General features: G+C 43.6%; 1 protein-coding gene and 1 long non-coding RNA gene across 9 annotated transcripts in view; one reads left to right on the top strand and one right to left on the bottom strand.

The window, feature by feature from the left end:
* fam131ba (family with sequence similarity 131 member Ba) overlaps positions 1–25,157 on the bottom strand; it is a 61,314-nt gene that overhangs the window by 21,282 nt on the left and 14,875 nt on the right. For 6 of the 8 annotated variants that reach the window (XM_030413055.1, XM_030413049.1, XM_030413051.1 and 3 more), the window contains exon 2: positions 7,654–7,691. Coding sequence is in view for 7 of the 8 variants with exons in the window: in XM_030413049.1 (XP_030268909.1) it covers positions 7,654–7,691 (38 nt within the window). In the remaining variant the exon portion in view is untranslated. The remainder of the gene's footprint in view (positions 1–7,653; positions 7,692–25,157) is intronic. The other 2 variants (XM_030413048.1, XM_030413053.1) reach the window with 1 other exon arrangement.
* LOC115579497 (uncharacterized) lies at positions 7,729–18,562 on the top strand. The gene is made up of 3 exons (XR_003983662.1): positions 7,729–8,842; positions 9,257–9,398; positions 17,883–18,562. It is a non-coding gene; the product is annotated as an uncharacterized LOC115579497 (long non-coding RNA).

The following is a 25,157-nucleotide window of genomic DNA, read 5'->3' as shown; positions in this document are numbered from 1 at the left end:
TGAACTAATTGAATAACGGTTTATTTAATCTGTGAAGCTAATGAACACGCTCAGCAGTGGGGCTGCAGCCTGGACTGAGGCAAATTACTCTCTCAACAGCAAGAATAAATCACTCACAGATGAAGCAGCCAACGAAGGATAGTCGATTGCTGAATAAACTCTTCATCATCAATATATTATGTTATACTGGTGAACGTGTTAGTGAGAACGAAGACGAGACTCAGTGATTGCTGTAGAAACAACGAGGGGTCCATTACGAAGAAGGAATGGACGACGTGGAGCTCAGAACAGAATCATTCCTGATTGCTGACATCATGATTAGAAGGTTTTCCGAAAGAAATTACTCAGCTGAGGATCTGACTAATAGCTGAAATGATTGCAAACCCTTAAAGTTCGAATACGATGGAGACATTGTGCACTACACGGGTAAACAGGACGAACATTACATACAATTTATAAGAGAAGATAATGCTTAATTAGTCCCACATCCAGGAAATGTGCTCCATTACAACAGCAAAAAGGGGAATAGCAGAAATGGAGAGCATCAATTAAAAGGCGTGTTGAGCTCATGATATCTCAGAAGCCGGCCCGGCTGATCGTTCAGCCCCCTTCAAGTATTGATCAATGACCCTGTTACTATTATTTTGTCCGGTGGAGCAGAAAACTGTAGCTGCTGCACGCTCAATTATTCAGAAAACGCAAACACAACAAGGGTTCAGGGTCAGCGGCGCCCGTAAAGGTTTAATAACTGCGTCTGCGGGCGTATAAATCATCAGATACAGATGATTTATAACGGTCAAACGTGTGAGGAGGCGCAAGTGGTGTCTTCTCTGCCCTTGGACTGTGTGTGTGTGTGTGTGTGTGTGTGTGTGTGTGTGTGTTTGTGTGTGTGTGTGTGTTTGTTATTAACGCAGCTTGCGTCAGAGGTCGCAGGATTTGGATTCAACAGCACCGCTCAGTGTGTGAGTGTTAAGCTCTCACGGTCAAGCGAGGACGAAAAATCAGACGTCATCACCGTCGTTGTGATGTGTGTGTGTGTGTGTGTGTGTGTGTGTGTGTGTGTGTGTGTGTGTGTGTGTACGTGCTCTTATTTTGTATTCAGATAGACTCCATAAAGTATATAACAGCTGAGCTCTCGCCCTGTTGCCTCGTCAATAGCGAGACCGCAGCAGCATTGTGCGAGCTGAAAAAACTAAAATCTATTCATCCTCGATAACATTGACCGTCTGTCGGTAAACTGAAATTCTCACCAGCTGGTTGAATCGGCTCTTTACACCGACGGAAACCGAGTCTTAAAGCATTTTACCCCTGAAGCAGACGGTCTGCACAATAACAACCATCCAGCTGTACCTTCTCTATACCTGTTCATCCCGCTCAGGGTCACTGGGTGCTCACGCCTGTCGCAGCACGTATTGGACCAGACGCAGCGGTAATTACCTGCTTTCTATTGTGGTTATTCTCTGCTTTCTTATTCATAGCAGACAAAGTATTTCACTGCATGCAAGAACCTTAAAGTTTAGCTTGTGATGGAATAAAAACAGATGTTGATGGAGCGAGCGTGAGAGAGCTGAGATGTTTTTGTCGATACGCCGACGATATCTCCGTCTACGTCCGAGATCCACCACCCCACTGTGTCGACCTGATGTTCTTGGAGACCACGAAGACATTTCCACTGACTGCCTCAGAGACTCATTTAATGGTGTCTTCATGGATTCGTAGGGCCGTCAGCAGTCTGATGGTAGAAAACGCCCCAATCAGACAGACTTTGGTCCTCCAGCCTCGCTGTTTTTACTTCTGCTCCCAGCGCTGCATAACGCGATTTCGTACGCTCGACCGAGTCCTCCCACTGGACTCTGAGCTCTATAGTTCACTCAGTCTTTCATTGGAAATCACCAAATCCAGGTGAGGGTTGGAGCTCAGGTGGAAATATTAACCACTGGTTGTAACCACCAGCATCTATGCAGAGGTGTCCCGTCACTTGTTCACTCAAAGGATGTTTTCTGGCCTTCTCGGACACAAACGTTGCTGCTTTCAGGTGATTAGTTGTTTTCAAGGGGGAGGAACTTCGTCTACTTGTTGTCGAGAGTTGATGTCAGGCTCTAGTTTTAATTCTGTCTTTCCATTTCGTATTTGTTATTCTTTTACAACATTACAAGTTTAGACGCTCCTTTAGCTTAAAGGGTGAAAGTTTATTGGCGGCTCAGCGGGACAATAAATCACATAACGAAGGACAAAATAGTGCGTAATAGAAACCAGCGATGGGGGGGTTTGTATGACGTGCAAGATAAGCAATTAATTAGAATTTTAAAGCTGTGGGATCATCTTTACTTCAACAGCTGCTAATCCTTAAACATATCTCATTATGTTTTAGTGTCACACAATGTAGAGATTCAGTTTCAGAAGCTTTTTTGGTGGGGAAACGTTACAGTTTTAGGCATGAAAATGGAAAACATTAAAGAGATTGAATTGCGGTGAAGCATCCAGCTGCAGCTTTAGAGGAGATTGTCTCCGCGGTAACATCTATTAGAAACTCATTAGAAGTCTAAAACCTTTTACTGAGGAAAAAAAAACAGTAATGGCCGTGAATTAGTTTAGTTGCATCTCAATCTCAGTCAGATCTGTTTGTGTTTTCCACCCCGTAAGTCAGACTTTGTGTGAGTTTGGAAGGCACACTGTAAATCCTCAGAGGAGATCTGATGGCAGCACTCGGTATCGATCCGACTTTTAGCGGAACCACAAACAGGCTGATGTTTCAGCTAATGTGCGTCTCGCTGAGCCTTATTCTACGGGGACGTTTCCTCACTTTGGTCGACAGTGTTTAATGTGCAAATGTGAGTCAGGCGTGATGAGCTCATGCCTTCTGATTCCTGCGTTCATTAGTAAAACATGAGCTCTAATCTCATTATTCTCTGTTTGGACGTTCGGCCACTTTAGTCCCGACTGAAATATCTCAACTATTGGATGGATTGCCATGAAACTTTTGATCCCCAGAGGATGAAACCGAAGGACTTTGGTGGTCCGCTGACTTTTTCTCTGGATCCACCAGGTTTCTGTACTCGCTTTTGCGGAAAAGTGACTCCTCGTCATTTGGATGGATTATTCTGAACACATTCACGCTGTCCAGATGGAACTGTTATAACCGAACTGTTATTTTGAAAACGGGTCTCAGGGTGGAAAAATCCGAAAACCAACCCTCCTGTTTTCATGTGGACGGTGAATCTGCATACTTTCTGAAACGATGCTGCCATCGCCCCACCCCTCGACCGCTTGCCTTCGGCCTCTGAACCCCGCGACGTCTCATAACAACAACAACAACAATGGCGGACCACATGCTCGTGTTCGTGCCGCAGAAGATATTGAGCCTTTCTTACAACTCACTCGCCTTGTAGTTGAGTGTGAGTCGCAGCAGCAGTTCGACCTCATTATTCTGGTTTCCTTCCAGTAGCCATTTTTATCTTCTTGTTGTGTTCGGTTTCTCCGTCTACTGTCTGTTTGTTTACAGTGTGCAACCTTTATGCGCATTCTTCGTCTCTTCTTCTCCGTTTTTGGTGAATGTCAAGCGCCACCTAGAGGCCTGGAATATGAGCTACAGTGTTTTCGGTCGTTTTCAGTGGATCCGTGACGACGCAAATATTCTTGAAACGATGCCGCGGAAGACGGTGGAAAAAAAGATTGTTTTCGTCCGTGTGGACGGCCCCTAACTTTTCATCTACCTCCCATTTTCCCGGGGTTTCCTCCATATTTGAAGCCCATCTGTCCACTTCCAGGGACACGCCAGTAATTTCCATGGACCTCAAACTTTAGCGTGAATAATATACACAAATCCTCAAGTTTTGCCTGTTTGTCTGAGGTCATCCAAGTTGCAGGATCATCTGTGAAATCTACACACAATCCACACATTACATATAGTTTTAACCCGTCCAACAACCTGATTCAAGAGGCTCAAGCAAAGCTGCTCTCTGCTAAGGTAGCAGGAAATTTAAAGGTCCAAAAGAGATCCAGAAGAGTTCAAACTGGAGCTTGATCACAGGGCAAGATCGCCTTCTGGCTAAAAAGTATAAATACCATCTCCATCGCCTTAGAAAAAACAGGGATATTTTGAAATACACAGGAAAAGTTGGCCGTATAATCCACCGTTATCATCTCGTCTTAGATGTTTTCGTTGCTTCGCCTCTCAAACCTTAAGCTGTACTTTGTGTTTGGTGATAACCAGCAAATATTAGCATGTTAAGATGGTGAACATGTTGGCATTCCCCTGTAGCATCTCTTTTTGTGTTTGTTTTGATTTCTAAAACGGTCCCACTTTTATTTGTTGTTATCATTCAGAGCTCTCTAAATTAAAACAGTTCAACAAAGATGATTTAAAAACAGAACTTCTTCAGCTTTGACTCCACTGCAGCATTTTGCAGATATAAATAACTTTCTTCGTCACAAATCTAAGAAATAAAAAGTCGAGTATATTCTGATTGCATCGCTGATTCTCCCGACAGCCTGCAGTTTCTCCCTCCAACTTTAATAATAGTCTGTTTGCGTTCCTGGCTTTGTAGTATTGTTTTCAATGCGTCAGTCTGTCGTTCTTCTGTTTGCCTGACTCCCAGAGCTCCTCGTTTCTGAGTCTGAATCATCTCGCTGAGCTTCTGCATTATATTTTTACCAAAATCCCTCTCCACCTGCCGGCTTCTCTGTCTCTCTCTCTCTGCAGGTCTATAAATCACGCCGAACAGTCATGTTTGTGGAAGTAAACAACTCGAGGGCTGCCGTGGGATCGGTGCTCAAAAATGAATTCTGGTGCTGATTCCACGGCCTCAGAATCTGAAGCATGTGCAGAATTTCAACCCTTCTGCTGCTGGTAGAAAATGTAGAAATCGCTTCTTCTCGGAGGGAAACACGCGGACAGAAAGCGACGGGGATTAATGGAAACATGGTCGCTGTAATCAACTCAAACATACCTGTAGACGTTTATTAAGTCAACACGTCAGGCGTCTAAACTCCTGCGTGGGAGGAAAAATGGCAACAGTGAAGAAAAAAGAAAAGCAGCAGCCAGCGATGGAAAAACAATAAGATGGATGTCTCTGTTTTTGTCTTTCTCTCTCTCTCTCTTTCTCTTTCTTCTGCTCGGTCTCTCTCTCTCTCTCTCTCCCCGGGGTCCACAGCTGAGAAGTGATACATGGCTCAGTAATAGTCTGAGCCCTGGGGAGAGCAGCTCTGTGGCCTTGGTAAGAGACTATCAACACACACACACACACACACACACACACACCTTCACACCCGGTCACGCACAGCCAGTCACGAGAGTGCAGCCGAACACACAGGTTTGACTAATACGAGCTTCTGAAGGCTGAGACTAATATTTTCTGCCAGTGTTTCCTTTTTTTCCCCCACTTTTTCAATTTTCTCGCCAGATATTGAGACGTGTTCTCTACCTGATATTAATTTTCCTCTCGTCTGGTACAAAACAGCCTTTTTGAAAAATGAAGCATCATCAACTCTCAGGGATTTTTATCTGTTAAAGTCTAAAAAGATCTATTTTACTGCAGTTTCTCTCCATACGTTAGGGGACAACCTCGAGTATTCAAGGGAAATGATTAGTTCACGACACAACAGGACATTTGTAAGTGCTGTCAGAAAATAAGACATAAGGCGGTGACGTACAGAAGTGTTTGTGTTGTCCCTTTACTGCAGCACGTTGGTCAAAATCAAGAGTCTGCAGCTCGTGTTGATTGTTGATTGTCCGTCCTCAGCTGGACAATAAAGTTCTGTCACGATTCTGCGCTTGTGGGCGGACGTTACTCATGTAGGAGGAATGTTGAGGGCTGAGCTGAGCGTGACTTCTGCCTCACAACAAGTACTAATCACGCTGTTTTCACCTGCAGCTCTGAGAGAGGAGTCAACAGATGTCTTGTTTTAAAGCTGCCGTGTGGAAACAGTATTATTGTAGACAAACGTGAGAAACGCTGGAGATGGATGAATGTTTGTAACGTTTATGTCTTGAAAAGATGCTTTTATTCTGTAGACGTCTTAGTCTGATTATTGGAAGGACGTTCTGAATAAAAGGGGGATATAAACGAGTAGCCATGTGCGGTTATGTGGATCATTAATGAGGCCGTTCGCTGAGTAAATCGAGAATCTTTTTGCGTTCGCTGACGGCTGAATCGTAATCGAATCATGAGGCCGGTGAAGATTCACACCTCTAGTCTGGACATCCTGATGGCTCAACGCTGAGTTTACACATGCAGACAGTCAACCATTCAGACTTTGGACAATGTAGCCTCGAATTAATCTGGACTACCGATTGGGGGACGAATAAATTGAGCACCAGCAGGATCGAGACAAACAAACAGAAAGCTGTGGGATGAACCTTCGTGGCTGTGTTCAGGCTGAATCCAGTGTAGCAGCGATGGCAGCGGCTGTGTGGGAGTGTCATTCCACGTCCTGTCTGAGTGATGTCATGTTGTGAACAGGATGACATCATCTAATATGCAACAAACCATCACAATCTGTAACTTGCAAATCCAGAACCTGATGAAAAACAGGCTCAATATGTATCAGACGGATAGAAAACCCTGAAGTCAGCACGGCAAAAATATCTACAGATGAAATAAAACCTTCATTGCAAAAAATTTTAATATATATAATATATAATATAGTAATATAACATCTTTGAGGTGTTTTTTTAATGTATATATGCAATAAATATGAACACTTTACCTTAAAAAACGTTCCAAGGAAGTTATAACAATCTTTCATGGGAAAATCTTCAGTCAAAATAACCCAAAAAGTGAGTTTTTGAGCCCAACAGCTACATTTTTATTCAGCATTTAGCAAGATGTGTGTCACTGCAGGACCAAATAACTTAAAGATGTGACAGAACTACACTAATACAAAGAAGTGAAAAGTTGTGAAAAGTACTACAACTATCTAAATGACTCAAGCTTGCAGGTTCTACTCGGGTTCTTTTGGATCGCTGATGATGATGACATGTAGCTCAGCAGGCCAAACTTTAAAAGTCCACAGCTTTGAGGTTTGTGGAGCTCGGCTGTAGGATTTTACAAGGTCCGATGAATTTAATAGAAGTTTCAAAGCGAAGAAAATCTGTGACATGAACCGGGATGCCCCGAGGTGAGCTGGTACTGAATGACCCAGTTCACAACTAGCAGCTCGAGTTCTTCTCCTGATAAACAGACTTAAACTGATGGTGTTTTAATTCCAACGTGCTGCAGTAAGGAGACAAAAACACGGTCCTGATACTTCTGGCTGTACACCTTTAATGTTCACCTGCACATCCGCACTGTAAAGAAACAGAAACACTCTCCACACAGTGAATAAGTCTCCTCTCTTTTCTTTTAGATCCGCCTGACCTTTCTTTAGACCGCGGCCTGGCGGGCTAACAGCAGGAGGCAGCTCCGGGTGAGTAACAGCGCCTCTTTTTCACACCTCTTAAAGATTTGAGGAGACGAGAAAGCGAAACTCTCTCTCGCTGCCATTTCTGTCATCAGACTGTTCAGACAGGGAGGAGAGCTGAGGACACCATGAAGTCTTTTTCTATTCAGTCACAGTGGATTTCAGCAAAATGGGAAAATAGAGGTGTGCAGAAATGATGGAGGCATTAAAAAAATAATAATAATAATAAGATAAAAGCTTTAATAGTTTTACCTGATCCCCATCTTTCCGTACCGGCACAGCATCCGCTGCTGGAGAAAGAAGAAACAGAGAGAGAGAGAGATGAGTTTAAGATGATTTAATTATCACGTATGCTTCAGTTCCTGCTTGGAATCAAACCACAGATGCACAGAAAAATATCAGTCCAGAATACACAAGTGCTACGTCTCAGCCGTCCATGACAGGAGGAGGGCGAGCGAGGGGAAGGAGAAACGGCGAGCTGGAGCGGCGAGCGAGGAACACTGACAAGGAGACGGGAGATAACAGTATGTCAAACTGATGCAGCCTTCAACGTGCTCGCCGAGGGAAGATGACAACGCTGTCCAGTATTTCTCTCCCAACACGCTCTCGCACACAAACACACACCGGGCTAAAATTAGATCAATTATCCACGCCAAGCTTTGGCACGCAGAGGGCACAACCAGTGTGAGTCACGAAGGCCAGAGATGATTGTAAAGTGTGTGTGAGGGCGACGAGAGGAGGGGGGGAAGCCTTTCTGCTCGTTATTATCAGAAATAATGGAGCCGTGCTTTAATAATTCAGTGGTAATGGAACAGAAAACAGTGGCAGAGAAACCAGAAGCTGACGACCTGACGATGACCTTGAGTTTGACCTCAGCAGTGAATCAGATTATCTACGTATGAAGAACTTGTTTCAGTTCCAATTAAAGATGCGATGTGCAGGTTTAAACCACCTGTCGGAGGTCAAACCAAACAAAAAGGTGGGAGCTTATCACCGCTAACGTCTGCTAACTCCACTCTCTTAGCTATGAGCTGCAATTAGCTCAGTTAGCAGAAGTAGCACCAGGCTTTGAATTGTGTGATTACATCATCACGAGATGCACCGGGGCCCAAAAAAGACTTTCAAGACATTGTACAGGATCGATCAGAGCTCTGCCTTCAACACTGTCTCCAGATTTTGATTGTTAGCTTCATGCTAGCAGCTGTATTTGCTGACCAGAGTCTGCTGGGATCTGTGTCGGTGTTTACACTGCAGGCATGCAGCCGGGCTCAGCAGCGTCCTGGTGAACATGGCAGCATCGGGACTGAGATGATTTGTTGTGGCTCTGACCAGAACTGGAGTGAGAGGACAAGTTGGTCATCAGAAGATGGAATATTTTCACATCTTGCTCTGTGAATTGAGAGTTTATTTCAACCAAACCAGCTGGGAAGACAAATCAAGGGTGAGTTAAGTGAGTTAAAGATACAATTCAGGTCTTTATTTTGCTTGATTAAGGAGAGACACTTGAATTCAAGAGGTGTGCAGTTGTATTTTCTGTTTAATACAGAAAATAGGTGTTAGAGTATTTCCTTTCTTGACATGTTGCGAGTTTATTTTGTATGTTTTATGAGGCTAAAAGTCAAAATGAGGTGCTCTTGAACAAAGCTGTTTTATGGGATGGAACAGGCTGGAGCTAACTAGTTAGCATGCTAACTTTGTACTAACATCACAGTTTTTGAAATAAGGTCAGAACTTAGATTAATTCTCACTCTGTTCTGGTACATTTCTGAATGTTTTTAAGAGAGTCACTTCTCTGTAAGTCGACCTGTGCAGTCGAGTCGATCTCAACAAGTTTTCTTGTTCTTTGGTCTCGCAGAGGACGAGACAACCCGTCGATGGAACGGGCTCCGGGTGGCTCGATTGATTCTCCAACCGAGGAAGACGAACCTTTAATGAGCAGCGGACCTTCAGTTTGAATGTTGGAAAAGCACCGGAGACGTGAAGCAGCAGTTCAGAAGGTTTGTGTTGAATTAATTCTCCAGTAAAAGCTGAAGTTACAGCCTGTTAGCTGTGTTGTAATGCAGAAATCAAATCACTTCAAATACAGTTATCTCCATTTGTCCTTGAACCCCTCAGTACTCTCTTTATCCTACAGTTTTAAAGCCACATCAGATGTTGTTTGAGCTCCTTGTTTACTCTCTGCTGGTCGGCTGGTTTGGCTTCTGTGTTACGCAGAATAACGCAAACAGTAAAAAGTTGTCCAGGACAAACTAAATCCTGGGTTTTTCATGCAGTGCAGGGCTGTGATGTGTGGATGTAACTTTGGGTTTTAGCGCTGCAGTCTTTCATCTCTGACGTCTTTTATGTGAATTTTATGGGATAACGGATATTTTCAGTTCTATTAATCTGTGCGCACAAATTATGAAGACTCGTATCCTTGAACCGTCACAGATTTTAAGTGTACTTTTCTTCAAACGAGGAGACATTACTTTGCTTTTTCCTGTCAGCAGGGCTCACAATGAGCGAGCAGCGCTGTTTTATTATAGATGGTGTCGACAGATGGGTAATTCTACTGGTTCTGGAGAGAATGAGCCGGCGGTTCAGACAGTCGGCTTCAATGTAAGATCTCTGTTTTTGATTCTCGAGCCAGGCGGGGGGAAAAAAAAGTCAGAGGAGACGGTGGAGAAACTTTTCTTTTAGAGCGTCCAGAGGCTGGAAATACATCGACACACGTCTGCTTTACTTCAGCAGATAACGACAGAATACATTAACAGATCTGGACTTCAGACGCTGACCCGAAACTAGAAGAACTTCGTTGCCATCCTTGCCGCTCCTGCTATGATTCATCAGCCTTTAAGAGGTTTGTGAGTGGATGTGGTTCACCTGGTCGTCCGGCGCCCTGGAGGCCATTAAAGCTCCACCATCAGATCGTTTTCTGTCTCGCCTCCAGCTGGCATCCACCTCGTACCATCCTCCTCTTTAGATTTGGCAGCTTTTAACACACCTACACAGCAAACATCTCACACATTTAGTGTATCTGTTATTATTTAATGTCCTTAAACGTCATTTTCTGATTGCGACCTCAGCCAGCCGTCAATTTGAACAACAAACGCAGAGAAAAGGCGGAAAATCTTTACATTTGAGAAGCTTGAAGCAGCGATCAACTCTTAGCTTCTTTGTGACAATGTGTTCCTAAATGTTCCTAAATATAAACACAAAAAAAACAGGATATGAGTCATAACCGGGGGAACAAGCGTAGCGTGGAAATACGCGCCGACACTCTCGTCACGCGGATCGCAGAAGAATCCGATGAACTCGGTGGTTTTCTTCTCAGATTCGACACCTTTTATCGCATCATCGCCACGAGTTAAAACGAAATCTCCCCGTCCAGTCCGACACTCGGAGCCGGCGCTAAAATTAGATTAATTATCCACACCATGCCTCGGCGCAGGGAAGCACGACCTGTGTGAGTCAGCGAGGCCTGGGATGTTGCAGGATATTAGATTTAAGTGGTGATGAGAGGAGAGGCCTTCCCCCGTGTTAACACAAATTATAACCTACATCTCAAATATCTCGTGGCAACAACGGAGATCAAAAAAAAGAAAAACAATGCCCCACAGCTCGAGTTGGACCCAAAACACTGCTGGAGACACTAAAATACTCAAAGTGGAGAGCCCTGAAATTAGTCCAACTTCAGCGAGGAATAATAGACGGCAGGATGAAGGGTCCTCATGGGGGAAATCGCTTAAGTTGTTGAATATCACTCCAAGATTGTTTGAAGAGCGAAGCATCTTGAGCTTTGTAGGATCTCATCAGTGGACGAGTCCATCGTTCAAAGCTTCAGAATCCTCCTTCAGCCCGCCACCTCGCTCCCATCGCCCCTCTGATGAAAGGCCGATTGAAGTGGATTCAACAGCTGGAATCAATAAAGCAGCCGCGGACTCACTTATCAGTCTGGAGCCGATATTTCTTATGTATTGTATTCTCAACATATGGTCCGACATCCACATCGATGCTGTCCGCATTGATTTGGTCGCTCTCAGGCTGAAGGGGGGGAGGCCTGCTGATCGACAGCGAAGGCCTAAAAATACCTCAGCCGTCATACTCCTCCTTCAATGGAGACTCAAGCTTTCCATCCAAATCAATATCAATAAACTCTCTCCGAGGCAGGGGATGGAGGCGGAGGCGGCGCTGGTGCTGGTGGTGCTGGTGGGGGGATGGTTGTCGTCACTGTTAAGAGGTAGAAGATGCAGTTTGGAGATGTGCTTCATCTCCAGGGAACAAGAAATGACAGCTGGGTTGCAGAGTCGCTCCGAGCAATCGATGCTTACAGGTTGGAAAAAGACGCGACTGGATGTAAGAAGAAATACTTCAAACTAGAGAAATTAAACGCCCTCGTATGAATTAATTCTGTTCAAAGAGCAGCTGATGAGTATATATTCGCATGTCTGGCTTCAGGCTCCCGAGTGATATTTCCTTCATCTTGTTGATAACTGATTAAACAACAGAATATCTCAGCAGCTGTTACAGAAATCATTGAGGCTTCTCGTCCCGGATTTATTTCCATTTCTTGTTTTTATCTCACCAGACGGGTCCGCTCACTTATGATATGTTTCTCAAGGCGAGTACTCCCGGGTGGAGCTAGAAAGGGCTCCAGACATCAGCAGCAGAAACATATTTTGGTTTCAGTCCCGCTGAATCAAAGAGATGTCGGGCTTCTCTCTCAACTCGCCAAGTTAGCATCAACATCAGTGAGAGAGGAATCGATCGACACGGGAGACGAACAGACCAGTTCAGTTCAGCTACAACGTGCCGAGTGTTTGTTCTCTGCATCTCTTTGTACTTTAGATATTCGAAGCAGCGGAAACAAGTCGTGAACACAACAAATCATCTTTTAAGTTGAGAGCCATGAAACGACTAAGTGAGAGTGAAGTAAATCAGTGATGTTGTGGATTTGAATGCGCAGTGTGTCTTTTCTGTCTCTCAGGTAAAACACTGACAACTAGAAAGTCACTCAGTAGAACTGCAGTCCAAGTTTTAAATCAGTAGATTCTGATCCGACATCAAACCTGATAGTACGGTGGCCCTGAAGTGCAAAACACAAACGCAAATCAGAATCACTAACGAAAATTAGAAAACATGAACAAACGAAAATTAGAAAAGACCAATGCACGAAAATTAGAAAACACCAACGAAAATCAGGAAACACAAACGCAAATCAGAAAATATGAACGCAAAATAGAAAACACGAACGAAAATTAGAAAACACGACAACATTAACAATTGCGTTTCTGATTTGCGTTCGTGTTTTCTGATTTGTGTTTGTGTTTTTTGATTTGACGTTGTGTTTTGCACTTCCCTGTATCACAATTTGTATTAACAAAGCCTACCTGCTTTACCTTTTCTCATCAAGATCAATGCATTATACTCTGAGATATTTAATGAAGATGTCTAAAAACATCCTGCAGCATCTCTCGATGATGAAGAAAGTGAGAAAAAGTTTTTGGATCCGTCCCTTTATCTGAATCTGCACCACAAGTTAATGGGGTCTATTCTCATCCTCCAAGTCCAAGTTTTGAGGAAATCCATTTGGTAGCTTTCGTGTAATCCTGCTGAAAAAACCAACAAACGTCCACAGGAGAGAAAACAACAAGATGTACTTTGATAAGAAGCGTCACAGGAGTCGTTGTTGTCATTGTTAAACAACCAGCATCGTAGATCAGAATCTATCTGACGTGACTCGGGTACAAAGTAGAGTCAGAGTTTTATTCATGTTGTGTTTCGTCACTTTCGCTGACCTTCTTCATCACTCTGACGTATCATCAGATGAAACGAAACGCGCCTTTACTTTGAGTAAACTGAAGTACACAACTCAACAAAATATGCAGTAAAGGTTTAGTTTTACCTTCCAACAGGACCCAGTTTCATCCACGACAAACGTAAGACTAAGGAAGTGATTGTACTTCATCAGTCAGAGAAACCAGTGTTGACTGTGAGCTGCACTCAAAGCCGCGGCCTTCCTCCTCCCTGACCTCCTCACTAATGGACTGAAGACCAAGTGAACATACTGCAGAGCAAAGCAAAGTTCAACCTGTTCATCCACGCGAGTCGCCTCTTAAAGGAGCTCTGTGGAACGTGTCGTTACATTCTGCTAGCCGACTCCGTAACGTTAGCTACTGTTAGCGGAGCGGAGACGAGGCACTCCAGATGATGCATAAAGTCTTTTGGATTGTAGAAAGAAATCCACAGTCATTAAACAACTTCAGCAAATCATCCTGGATAACTGAGATACAAATGGAAGGACTCATTATTCACATCTCATTACAATCCACTCCTATATGATCAATAAAAGGGTTTAATACATGTACATTCATACAGATTTTGACAATTTTGAGTGTTGTGAGATGACACGGAGCTCAAGCGACATCAAAAAGGAGACGGAAAGTTTTGACTTTATAAATAACATAATGACAGTAGAGTCTCTTTAAAAGCAGCTGATATTGTCCCAAAACCTGGAAAATCTGTTTGCATTTTTACACATCCAGTTCCCTCGTCCCTCGTTTCTTTTCTGTTAAATGTCTGAAATAAGATCTGTGGTTTAAACATTTTAATCTACGACCTAAAATTCATCATTTAATGTCCCACAGTTTAAATCAAAAAGCTCACCCATGTGATAAAAACGATTATCGGTTGCTAACAAGTGTCTAAATGAAACTACAGACACATTAAAAGGCCTCACAGTGAACACAGACTCTAATATACGCACTAGTCCGTCTTTACAACTCGTATTGATCAGTTTATAGAAAACCTGTTTAGTTATTGTGTCGTAAGACGAGTCATGTGACCGTGATGTCGTCCGTTTGCAGCCTAACATTCGCTTTTCACTGCTACAGATTTAATTTACGCTTCTAAAAAAATCAGGCGCAGGAGTAGAAACGAGCTCTCAGGTCTTCTGTGTGTGGTTACATAATGAGATTCTTCATCAGCAGCTCCGTCTGATTCGTGTCTGTATTGTTAATTGATCTTCACTCGCACATTTATACACAGAACGTGTTTCGTAACGCGTTTTACAGCCCTGACCCAGAACTGAGGCTGAAGGACGACATCATCTCTTTGTGTAGAGTTCAGCTGACTTATTCAACTTTGTTAGACTCTCTCTCTCTCTCTCTCTCTCTCTCTCTCTCTCTCTCTCCCTCACTGTCTCTCGCCCTCTCGCTCGCCCTGTGTTAATGAAAGGCATGCAGTCTTAGTCATGACTCGGCTCTCTGTGAGTACAATTGAGACGCGACCCAGGGGATCCTGGAGGCCATTTACTCCACACAACACACCCACACATGCATGGAGGCACATACAAACCCAAAACCCACATACACAATCAAGTCAGCGACACACAAACACACACAAACACACACACAACCAGAGAGAGCTCTGGAGTTGATGGAGCTCCCTGCCGGATCCACGGGGGAGGAAGGAGAGGGTGAGGAGAGAGAGAGAGACGGAGAGAGAAAGCTTGAAGGCTGAGAGGGAGAGGAGAGGAACAAAACCGAGGGATTGATCGAAGGCAGAAGGGAGAACAGCAAGGGCTGCTGGGAAAATACGATAAAGCAAAAAGCTGGAAAGATTAGAGAAGGAAGGAGGGAACAGAGAACGTGAACTCCAGCTGTCTCTGATTTATTTTCTTCTCTAGGACAGAAAACTGAATGTCTCCAGGTTGTGGTCGTCTTCTGACATTTTCCTTCATTTTCAGACAAAAATAACTAATAAATGAGTCGAAATAATAGTTAAATAACAGCCAGAGGCTCCATTTATGATGACGAATCTGTCAGCGACACTTTTTCCCATTTGTCACAACGTTCCTCAAACTTCACACTCTACTGAACAGCTGTTTGGACTAATAAGTAATAAGTGCAAACAGTTTGCACTGTCACTGATCACTCGGTTGCCATTTGATGGACGTTTATCCAGAGTTCCCTGCAGCACCTGGAGGAAATGCAGCCCGCTCCGCAGTCATTACTGTCACTCAGCGTTAGACGACCTGCTGACCGTTTACTCTTCAACTCTTTTTTTTAAATCATCTGTGAAATGTTAATTAGATTTTGGTTCAAATCTTTTTACGATCAGTTCTCTGCACATCCCAGAAGGTCTCCTGTCAATCAAACTGTCTCCTCGTCCTGCGACTGAAGTTTAAAATATCTGGAGGTGGTTTCTCTGCAGCCGAGTCTGCAGGAAATAATGTGAACAGTGAACGTATCTGCAAAACCACAGACAGCCGACGGCTGGTCGAGTCACACCGGAGAGACTTTTTGCCGCTTGTGTGGCGATTTTTAACCAGAAATCGGATCCATCAGGGACCAAAACAGATATTTAAAGCTGAATCGTGATGTTTTTCAAACCCTAACCAAGTGTTTTTTGTGCCTAAACCTAACCTGAACCTAAAGCACAGCGTTGTGAAAAGAGTGAAATAGAAATATCAACATAAACAGTCGTAAAGCTACAAACAGTCAGTTTTAACTTATCCGATGTTTTTTGCAGAAACGAACCGAACACTCGACACTGATTGGACATCAACATAAAACATGGTGCATTTTCCTCACAGCCAACCAGCTGGAAATAGACGACGTTGTGATGGATGCAGATAGTTTTCGGTTGATTGACTGATTTGAAATCAGACCACAGCTCGTTGTGCAGCTCTGGATTTCTCCCACAGACGCCTGTTGAGTCCTGTTTTAATTACGCGGCTGACACTACTGGCATCGCTCTGATGTGACAGATGCTAATTCGGACTCTGATTGTGAATCGTGTCTTCTGTTAGACTGCGAATGAGGCGGCGCGGAGCTTCTGCGGGTCCGGTCCGGTCCGTGTGAGGCTGCTGACCTTTGAGGAGAAGGTTAGTTGTGTTTGTGCACGGAAACCAAAGTCTCTGCAGTGGAGTCGAACGAAAACAGACGGACCGCCGGATGAAAAGAGGGACGGCCTTCTTCTTCTTCATGGCCTCAGATGTTATTTACAGGTTAAAGCTTTGATTCACATTAATATTAATGAGGATGAAACCCAAAAATAGCAGCTGCGCTCGCTCCAGTTTCCATTGTAACACATCTTCTGTTTTGGTTTGCCGCCGTCCTTAGAAAGCCTCGGCTACACCTTCCTTCAGGGCCGCTCCTCTGTCGTCTGAAGATTACAATGCCATCGGTGTAAATGTCGCGCCGCACGCAGTCTAATCTGTTTGGCAACAGTGCGTAAGGTCTCGGGGAAATGAATCTGAGACATCAAAGTATGACAGAGGAGCGCCGCCTGCCAAACGGCCCGCCGGACCGACACGCTTCATTTAGCCGAGAACAGTTTTTTTTTACCTCGCTCAGTCTGCAGGAGACGGTTTCAGCAACGTCGTCGTGTTTTTACTCGGTGAAATATATCCACAAATGTCTTCTTTGGAAAGAGTGAGTCAGAGGGAGATTTAGGCGACTTTATTTAATCTGTCTTCAAAGCTACAAGCAGCAGAGATGTTTATGTAGAAGTACGTTTTATCAGCATTAAACAAGAAGAGGCGACCGGCTCGTCTCCACCGCCTGCAAAAAATATGAAAAATATTTCTGTGATCGTTTCTCCGCTTGCAGGACGTGAGGACTTAAAAAGTTGGAAGCAAAAAATCCAGACTGTCGATGGTTTTGTGCACAAAAACAGGATTAGCAAACCAACATTATCTGTTTGGTTATTACACTGTCCCTCCCAACACAAACTACAGCATCTGTCGCTTTACACCAGAAGAGCTGCAACAATTAACTGATTAGTTGTCGACTTTTAAAATGTCACCAACTGTTCTGATGATCGATTGAGTCATTTTTACTCTCGAAATTCTCAGATTCCAGCTTCTTAAATGTGAAAAATCTCCGGTTTCTTTCCTCGTCTATGACAATACACTGAATATCTTTTAGGTTGTGGACAAAACAAGACATTTTCTGACATTATAGTCAACAGATTGAGGATGAAAACAACCGTTAGTTGCAGCCCTACGACATCTCGTCAGCTGCATTTCACTTCCAATACTTTTTTCCTTTGACTTAAAACTTTACGCTACGAACTGCGAGGTGTAAGACGAAGTTCAAGGTGTGATGTCAGCACAAACTGATGTGTCCTAATTGTAAACATGCTGCATGTTACGATATATACTGAGGAAAGGCGGCTGCAGTAAATGTAAAAAGAAAGAAAATGTCAGACATCAGTTTCTGCTGACTCTAATAGTTAGAGGTCATTTATAATCACTAGACTGTTTCATAAACACTTGAAAGTTCCTCGTCGTCACTTTAACAAACCTTAAACCAGGATCTTTTCCTCAGCTAACCAGATTTTAGCCTGTTATTCTGTGTTGGTGTTGGATGGCGATCGGTGTGTTAGACCACAAAGCGTGTGTCGTTCTGGAGGAGAGTCACAAACGATGTATTTAGTTGTTTAAGGTGGATGACTTGTTGATTAATCTGCCGTGTTTTCCGTCATAACTTCTTCAGGTTCCTTGTTTCTGTTGGACCAACCGTCAGCGACACAAACATGCATCTCTACACGATATGAAACAGAAACACAGCTTCATCTTCAGCTCTGCAGTTTGTTAACGAGCAGAAAAGAAACCAAGAAAAGTAAAACCCACGAGGATGCTGAAGGGCAGCGAGAGGGAAGGAGGGGAGGACGAGACTGAAAAGGCGGATTTGTGGTGGAAAATCGGTTCCTTTTAAAGAACTGCTTCGCTTTAACTGCTCCAGGAGGACTAATAAAGCTGCAGCGCTGCACCACAGGGACTCAGGTGGGAGAGGGAAGGAAAGAAAGGAGGAAGAGGAGGATGGAGGAGGACGAGGAGGTGGAGGAGGAAGAGGAGGAGTCGGGGTTCAGGAGGGATGGAGGCAGAGAGGAGAGAAAAGGTAAGAGGAACTTAAAGGTGACCAGCAGGGCGGAAAAGAGGGAGCTGCCTCGGAGGAAAAAAAGCCATTTCCACAACACACACGAAGAAAGACTTACACACACATACACACACACGCACCTGCACACGCATGCTGACACACACACACACACACACACTCAAGTGAGTATCTAAGGAAGGGTGGCACTGTGCGACGCTGCGACAATACGTCCTGACAGCTCTCTCTGGCAGAGCCTCGCCTGTCTGCTGCCATCGCTCTGGGCGCTGTGTGTGTGTGTGTGTGTGTGTGTGTGTGTTTCTCTGTGTGTGTGTGTGTGTGTGAGGTGACACGCGGCCTGTGACAGCGATCCGAAGTGAAGTCTGAATCTGACTCACCTCCGCCTCAGCAGCGGACGCTCTGAGCCGACACCAACACTGAGGGAGTCCTGCTCACTACGGCTTGTCGGGGTAATACCTCCATCCATCCATCCATCCATCCATCCATCCATCCATCCATCCACTGTTCTGTGTGGGTGTGTGTGTGTGTGTGTGTGTGTGTGTGTTGGCAGTTTTTTAATATGTCCCGGGCCTTCCCCAGATTCCCTGGAGCCTCTGGAGGTTTCTGTTTGGTACCTGACGTCTCTGATGACTCAGAGAGAAGCAGCTCTGTCTCTGATGTTGTTATTATTATTTTTATTATTATTATTATTATTTTTATTATTATTATTATTACAGGCGCTGTTGTTGCTGTGATGTAGAAGAGGATCATCTGTGTACTTAGAAACACTCACGTAAACATCAGTGTGTGTTGATCTTCTCGCTGACCCCGACGCGTTAGTCACTCTACTGATATCCATCACAAAGAACAGGCTTTACATGTGATGTTTGAGCTCTTTGTGCATCATCACACTCTCATCTATCAGAGGAGGTCACCACTCAAACCTGTTTTTACATTATGACAATAGAATGAGTGCGTATGCAGGTAAGCTCACTAAAAATAGGAGACTGACGATGTTCCCTTCGTCAGTCGATGAGTTGGCTTTTCTGCTTTTTTGTGATGTGTCATAAATGCAACAGAAAACAGGAAACGTTGGTCACTTTTTAACGTCTTGTACTTCAGTCTCCCGTTCAAACTAAACCGACTGACTGATGTTCCAACACCGCTGAAACCGACACGGTTGGAAACTATTTACATGACGACTACGGAAGCTCAACGTCATCAACATCGCAACAGAAAAGGGGTTAAAATCTTTGTGTTTGAATCCTAGGTTTCATTTTTCCAACACTTCCTTCACTCGTTTTTGTTTCATCCCGTGTGACTCATCTCAACTAAACGCAGACAAAAACAGTTTTCACTCCACATAAACGGCATTAAAGGGATATTCCGGTGTAAGTTTAATCCATGGTCTAAATCAACGTGAAACTGTGTTAGACTCCCTCTCGAGAGATCAAGTTAGCAGACCGCTAATTTACAGAGTTTTATCAACCTCAGAAACGACCACACGACAACAATACACTGCAGTAAATGGATCCAAATATAAACCGCCACCAAAAAGCCACAAATAATGCTCAGAACAGCACCAAACTTCAGCAACAGTACAAATAGGGTCTCAGCACATAGTCCGGGGCATCTAACCTCCGCTAGCTTAGCTGGATTTCTACTGAAAAGCTGACTAAATTTACCACTCTTCTGCAGCAGCTTCCTGTTGACGGGAAGTCCCGACGAGTCGATTACCGAGTGCAGTAGAGTTCCGCGGCTCATGGATGAAAATGTATGATTATGACTCCATGGAAAAGCAATCAAAGTTCATATGTGTCTTACCTGCCAGTTTATAACAGTTATTATCGAGAGCGGACAGGGAAAAGAACGGAATTGAGCATTTCTAACCGCACTCGGTAATCGTCGCGTCGGGACTTCCCCGACCCTGGAAGCTGATGGAGGAGAGTTGAACTCTGTTTTTAGCTTCACAATAGAAATCCAGCTAAGCTAGCGGAGGTTAGATGCCCCGGACTATGTGCTGAGACCCTATTTGTACTGTTGCTGAAGTTTGGTGCTGTTCTGAGCATTATTTGTGGCTTTTTGGTGGCGGTTTATATTTGGATCCATTTACTGCAGTGTATTGTTGTCGTGCGGTCGTTTCTGAGGTTGATAAAACTCCGTAAATTAGCGGCCTGCTAACTTGATCTCTCGAGAGGGAGTCTAACACAGTTTCACGGTGTGTTAGACCATGGATTAAATTTACACCGGAATATCCCTTTAAATACAGTATAATTCCTCTCCTGGTGGCCGGAGGTGTAAAAACAGTGAGGAAGATTTACTTCATGTGCCCTGGAATTGTTTTTATACAGACGAGTATTATGTGAGGCAGGAAAAAACATGATCCAGATTATCATACGAGTCGATGAACGCCACACCATCAGGATCAAACAACGTGATCAGCTCGTTCAAAGTCTCAACACCGACAGCTTCACCGTGTTAATGAGCTAAAACAGAAATAAGGTCCCTGTTTTCTTAAATCTGATTCTGAGTTTCACCAGTTGGTGGAGTCAGCCGTGTGTGTGTGTGTGTGTGTGTGTGTGTGTGTGTGTGTGTGTGTGTGTGTGTGTGTTTGAAGTCGTCTCAAAAGGTCGACTTTAATCTTCAAATGTCAAGTTTGTTCTCGACATTTCAGCTTTTTTTTTTTCTCGAGATGCATAATAATCCCTCTCTCATTTATTTCCCTCACCCCGGCCCTGACACACTTCCGTGCTCTTTAATCTATAAGAACTTTGGAAACACATAATAAGAGTAACTTCTCATACTACAGAAAACTGAAAATCCTGTCGAGGATCTGGATTTTCAGAGACATACAAGGTCTGAAAACAAGCACATTACTGCCATCTTTACACCCTCTTTACTAAAACCTGCCCTCCTTGATCACCTCGTCTGTCTAATATCGTATTGTATACTTTACTTGAGACTTCACGCCTCACTTGATTGTGGGTAGAGGATGGAAGGAAGTTCTTGTTGCTCGTGTTTTTAAAAAACGTTCAGGTCTGATGTATGTTAACCTGCAGAGGGCGACTGGTGATTGTCTGAATCTTTAGTTTCAAGTCTTCTTCAGCACAGCGTGACGTTCATTTTATTAATTTTGTTCCCATTTAGAGTAAAATAGACGATACAACTGGGTTTGCCTTGCAGAAAACCAAGATGGCGGCGGCTTTTAATGCTCTTCTGCTTAATTTTTCATTGTTTTCAGCTCTTATTTAACACTGGTGGTATTTTTGGTCCGGACTCATCAAATCTTCATGCAGACGGCGTCCTTCATGAGCATCTCTTAAAAAGCTGAACCGTGTTCTCGGGCCTTTTCTGTCCATATTCTTAAATATATATATGTTAGATGGTGAAATATGTGCAGCAGAAACAACCTTCTGATCTGCAGCTTCGTCTTCGCGGTTCAGTCGAGGTCACGCCGCTCTGCAAATGTTCAGATTCAGAGTAACACGGATGCTCCAGTCGTCTCCGTGCGAGGTGTTGTTCACACCCAGGAGGGAGAAACATCGCACTTTAAGCACATTTCTCTCTGTAAGTTGATGTTTTTCGGCGTGTTGCTCAGCCTTCCTCGAGGCGAACTGTAAATCTGTTTCTTAAACTCCCCCTAAAAAAAATCTTTATCCAGCTTAAGAAGACTCAGAGTCCGGCGCTGAAGGCTGATGAGCAATTTCCTGATGTTCTCTCTTAAACAAAGACGACTTCCCAACGTGGATTAAACCGTCGGCGGTTTGTGTTCGTCTCCTTCCTGTTTCGACCGTGAGAGAAATGGTTTCTCGCAGTTCAGCGTGGCGTGAACCTCATCGATCACATCTGGGAGGAACTGAGACTGTGAGTCCGACCTGATTACCCAACACCAGGAAAGTGCTGGTTATTGATCAGTAATTAGGGATACTAATCAGTCTCAGTGACCGTTAACTTGTTTTAGCAGCTTAATTGCAGCACTGATTAGTTCAAGACGGAGAAAACGTCTTCTTCAAAATGCTGCCAGATTTTATTTCAGCTTTTGTTGTTGACGGACTGAAGAAGAAAGATCACGGATGAATCAAAACTTTCTGTACTAATGTTTGTTGCACAGAGGAAGGAAATAACAGGGTTTTATGTAATTATAAAAAGTTGATACGAGAGTTGTCGGCTTTAAGACAGATGTTTTTGGCTGAGTCAACATCAATTATCCTGCTGATTGTTACTAACAAACTTCAGACACCCCATCAGCTCCAAAGACTGTTTGACAGTATGTATGTATTGGCTAAAAAATACATTTCAGTGTGTATTTTACAGCCTCTAAGCATTTAATAAGTTGTATAAATGTCTAAGACTGAGTTATTAGAGTGTTTCCTAAGTGTCATCAATCAGGTTACATAACAGAGGTTGACTTAAGTTAGAAACCAAGATTATAAACAATATTAAATGTCCCCAAAATCAAGCTAAGTGTCGACCCTTTATATTCAAATGTGCTCCTGTTGATGTTTTTGCAGTTGTGGTGTCAAAACTTGAGTTAGAACGATTTTTAAAACAATCTATTTATAGCTGTTGTAACTATATACAGCGGTCCTAGTCCTACTCTCGACACTTGAAGGTTGTCTTTACCTCATTTTCCATTTTCGCACACAACTGGACGTGTTTCAGTAGCCGTTTTTTTTAGACAAAGCACCAAGCTGCCAATTTGCCCGTCCTTTTGGCGGCTCGGTCCGCGGTTTTAGACAGAGGGCGGCAACGAGGCAGCAATGTGCCGGACCCTGCGTGAGGTAGGCGGAGGTGTCGATGACCTGCACTGTTGTGCGACCCACAGCCGGGGAGTTTTAAAACCAGGAAACAGCTGATCACAGCAGTCAGTCCATCACTTCATCCGCGGACATTAAGATGAACAACTGGACAGCCGCTGAGATCCAGGAGATGCTAGCGTCTCCTCGGTCTCTGTAGCTGTTTGGTTGTGTTAGCTTGTTGTTGTGTCGGCAAGCTAAGGACGATCGCTACTTTCAAATTAAAAGCCCCCCGCTAAGAACCCAGTTCTAAACTCCAATAGGGTGCGATGTAAAGCTCTTATTTTGAAGACAAATGTGTTGTCATTGTTCACAGCCCAACTTCGAGCTTCACGTCACGTCACATGTTTACGCCTACCTCAGAGGCAGCTTTTGGAAAAGGACGAATATTACACCTCGGTTTTAGAAAGACAGGCCGGCACATTGCCGCTCTTACCTTGGAGAAAATGTGCCTTTTCTATCTAAAAAGGGCTACTGTCTTCAGTTCTGACTAACTGGAGGAGAGTCACAGGGTTTTAAAGTCAGTCAGAACTGAAGGAGCCTCCTGGATGAACGTCGTCAAGAAACTGAAACAAGTCCAGTTGCCTTCGATCGATCACTTCCCCTTCATCAACGTTCGCAGTCGCAGTAGTTGGATTATGTTTTCTGTTGCTAACCAGCTAACGACCTGACTCGTCCTCGATCATCGTTCATGTACAAATCCCTGCAGCAGGTCCAACATTTGATGGAAACACTGAAAACAAAAGAGTGGAGGCTGTGCTGGCATCAGATTGATGACCACCGCTTTCAAATCAGATGTTATCAATAGCATATTTATCAATCAAGTGTACAGTCGAGTCAGTTTTTCTTTTCTTTAAACACAATAAATAGATTTTTCTTTATGTGAAACTGTTGGATATTGACTCTCTCTCTCTTCTGCCCTTCAGGTCAGAGATGCTCACGGCCGCCTGTCGATCATATTATTGATCCGTCCCCTCCCTCCTTCTGTCTTTCTGGCAAAAATCACACGATCCATCTACAGAGTGTGCACATCGATATGTGTACGAGTGTTTAGCACACAGAGCATCCGTCAGTCCGTCCGTCAGCGGAGTCAATATTCTGGAGTCGGGGAGGGACGAGGGGTTTTCCTGCGTAAGGTGAGACCTCAAACACACCTGACACAGAAGAACAAACACACCGGAGGGTTTAACAGGAAGTTGGATATTGATATTGGAGAGTTGTCAGTTAGGCCATACAGGTTATTTACAGGAATGTAAATGTGAGATTCAGATAACAAAGCCGACAAAAACACCAAAACCAAAGTACAGAGTATCAAAGCCTGATACATCTTCTTCTTCTGCGCCGCAGAGCTTCATTGTCGTCCAAAAAAAAACTATTTAAAACCATCAATGAGCCGCAAAGTCGTTCTTTCATAACCACGAACACACACGAGCTGCCTGAAATACTCATACAGCAACAAACGTGGATAAACAAATCCTCTATTTCCTTTTGTTTGAGTCGCATTTACTAAAAACTACAGGAGCCCAAATCTTTTTAAATAAAGTGTTTTTTTTAAAAGATTAACATCTTCTATAGAAACCAGTAAACTTGGAGCTTTGTGCAACAGACAGGAGGTGAAACTTTACTGACTGATGCTCTGTTTTCTTTAGTTTTATCATTTGAGTGGCTAAAATGAAGATAAATAAAGAAAACCAGCCTCATCTTTTGTTGTCAGAAAAGGGAATTAATATCTTAGATCATCCAAATGTTATAATACCGATAATAACATAGATGTTGACGTGTGTGATAACAAATCTGCTGTTATTTGTTATCTTTAATCTATTTATTGTCGCTTATTCCTTTTTCCTTTTATGGATGTTATTCTTCTATTCTTTTCTTCTCTGTGATTTTACCTGTTTTATCGCTTTTATTCCTTTTACTTGACTCATGTTAACTTTTTGTGTCTTTACATTTTCTCTTCTTCCTTCTTCTTTAAACTTCCTGTGAACTAGACTTTCCTCGTGTTTCGGCTCGACTACAGAGCGTTTATTCTGTAATATTGTCGTCCTGAGTTTCCAGCTTTTGCTTGTCAAAGCACTTTGTAAACTCAATAAGCTCT

This window comes from Sparus aurata, chromosome 3 (assembly GCF_900880675.1).
Source record: "Sparus aurata chromosome 3, fSpaAur1.1, whole genome shotgun sequence".
In the NCBI taxonomy this organism is placed as follows: domain Eukaryota; kingdom Metazoa; phylum Chordata; class Actinopteri; order Spariformes; family Sparidae; genus Sparus; species Sparus aurata.
This window is presented reverse-complemented; position numbering and strand designations above follow the sequence as displayed.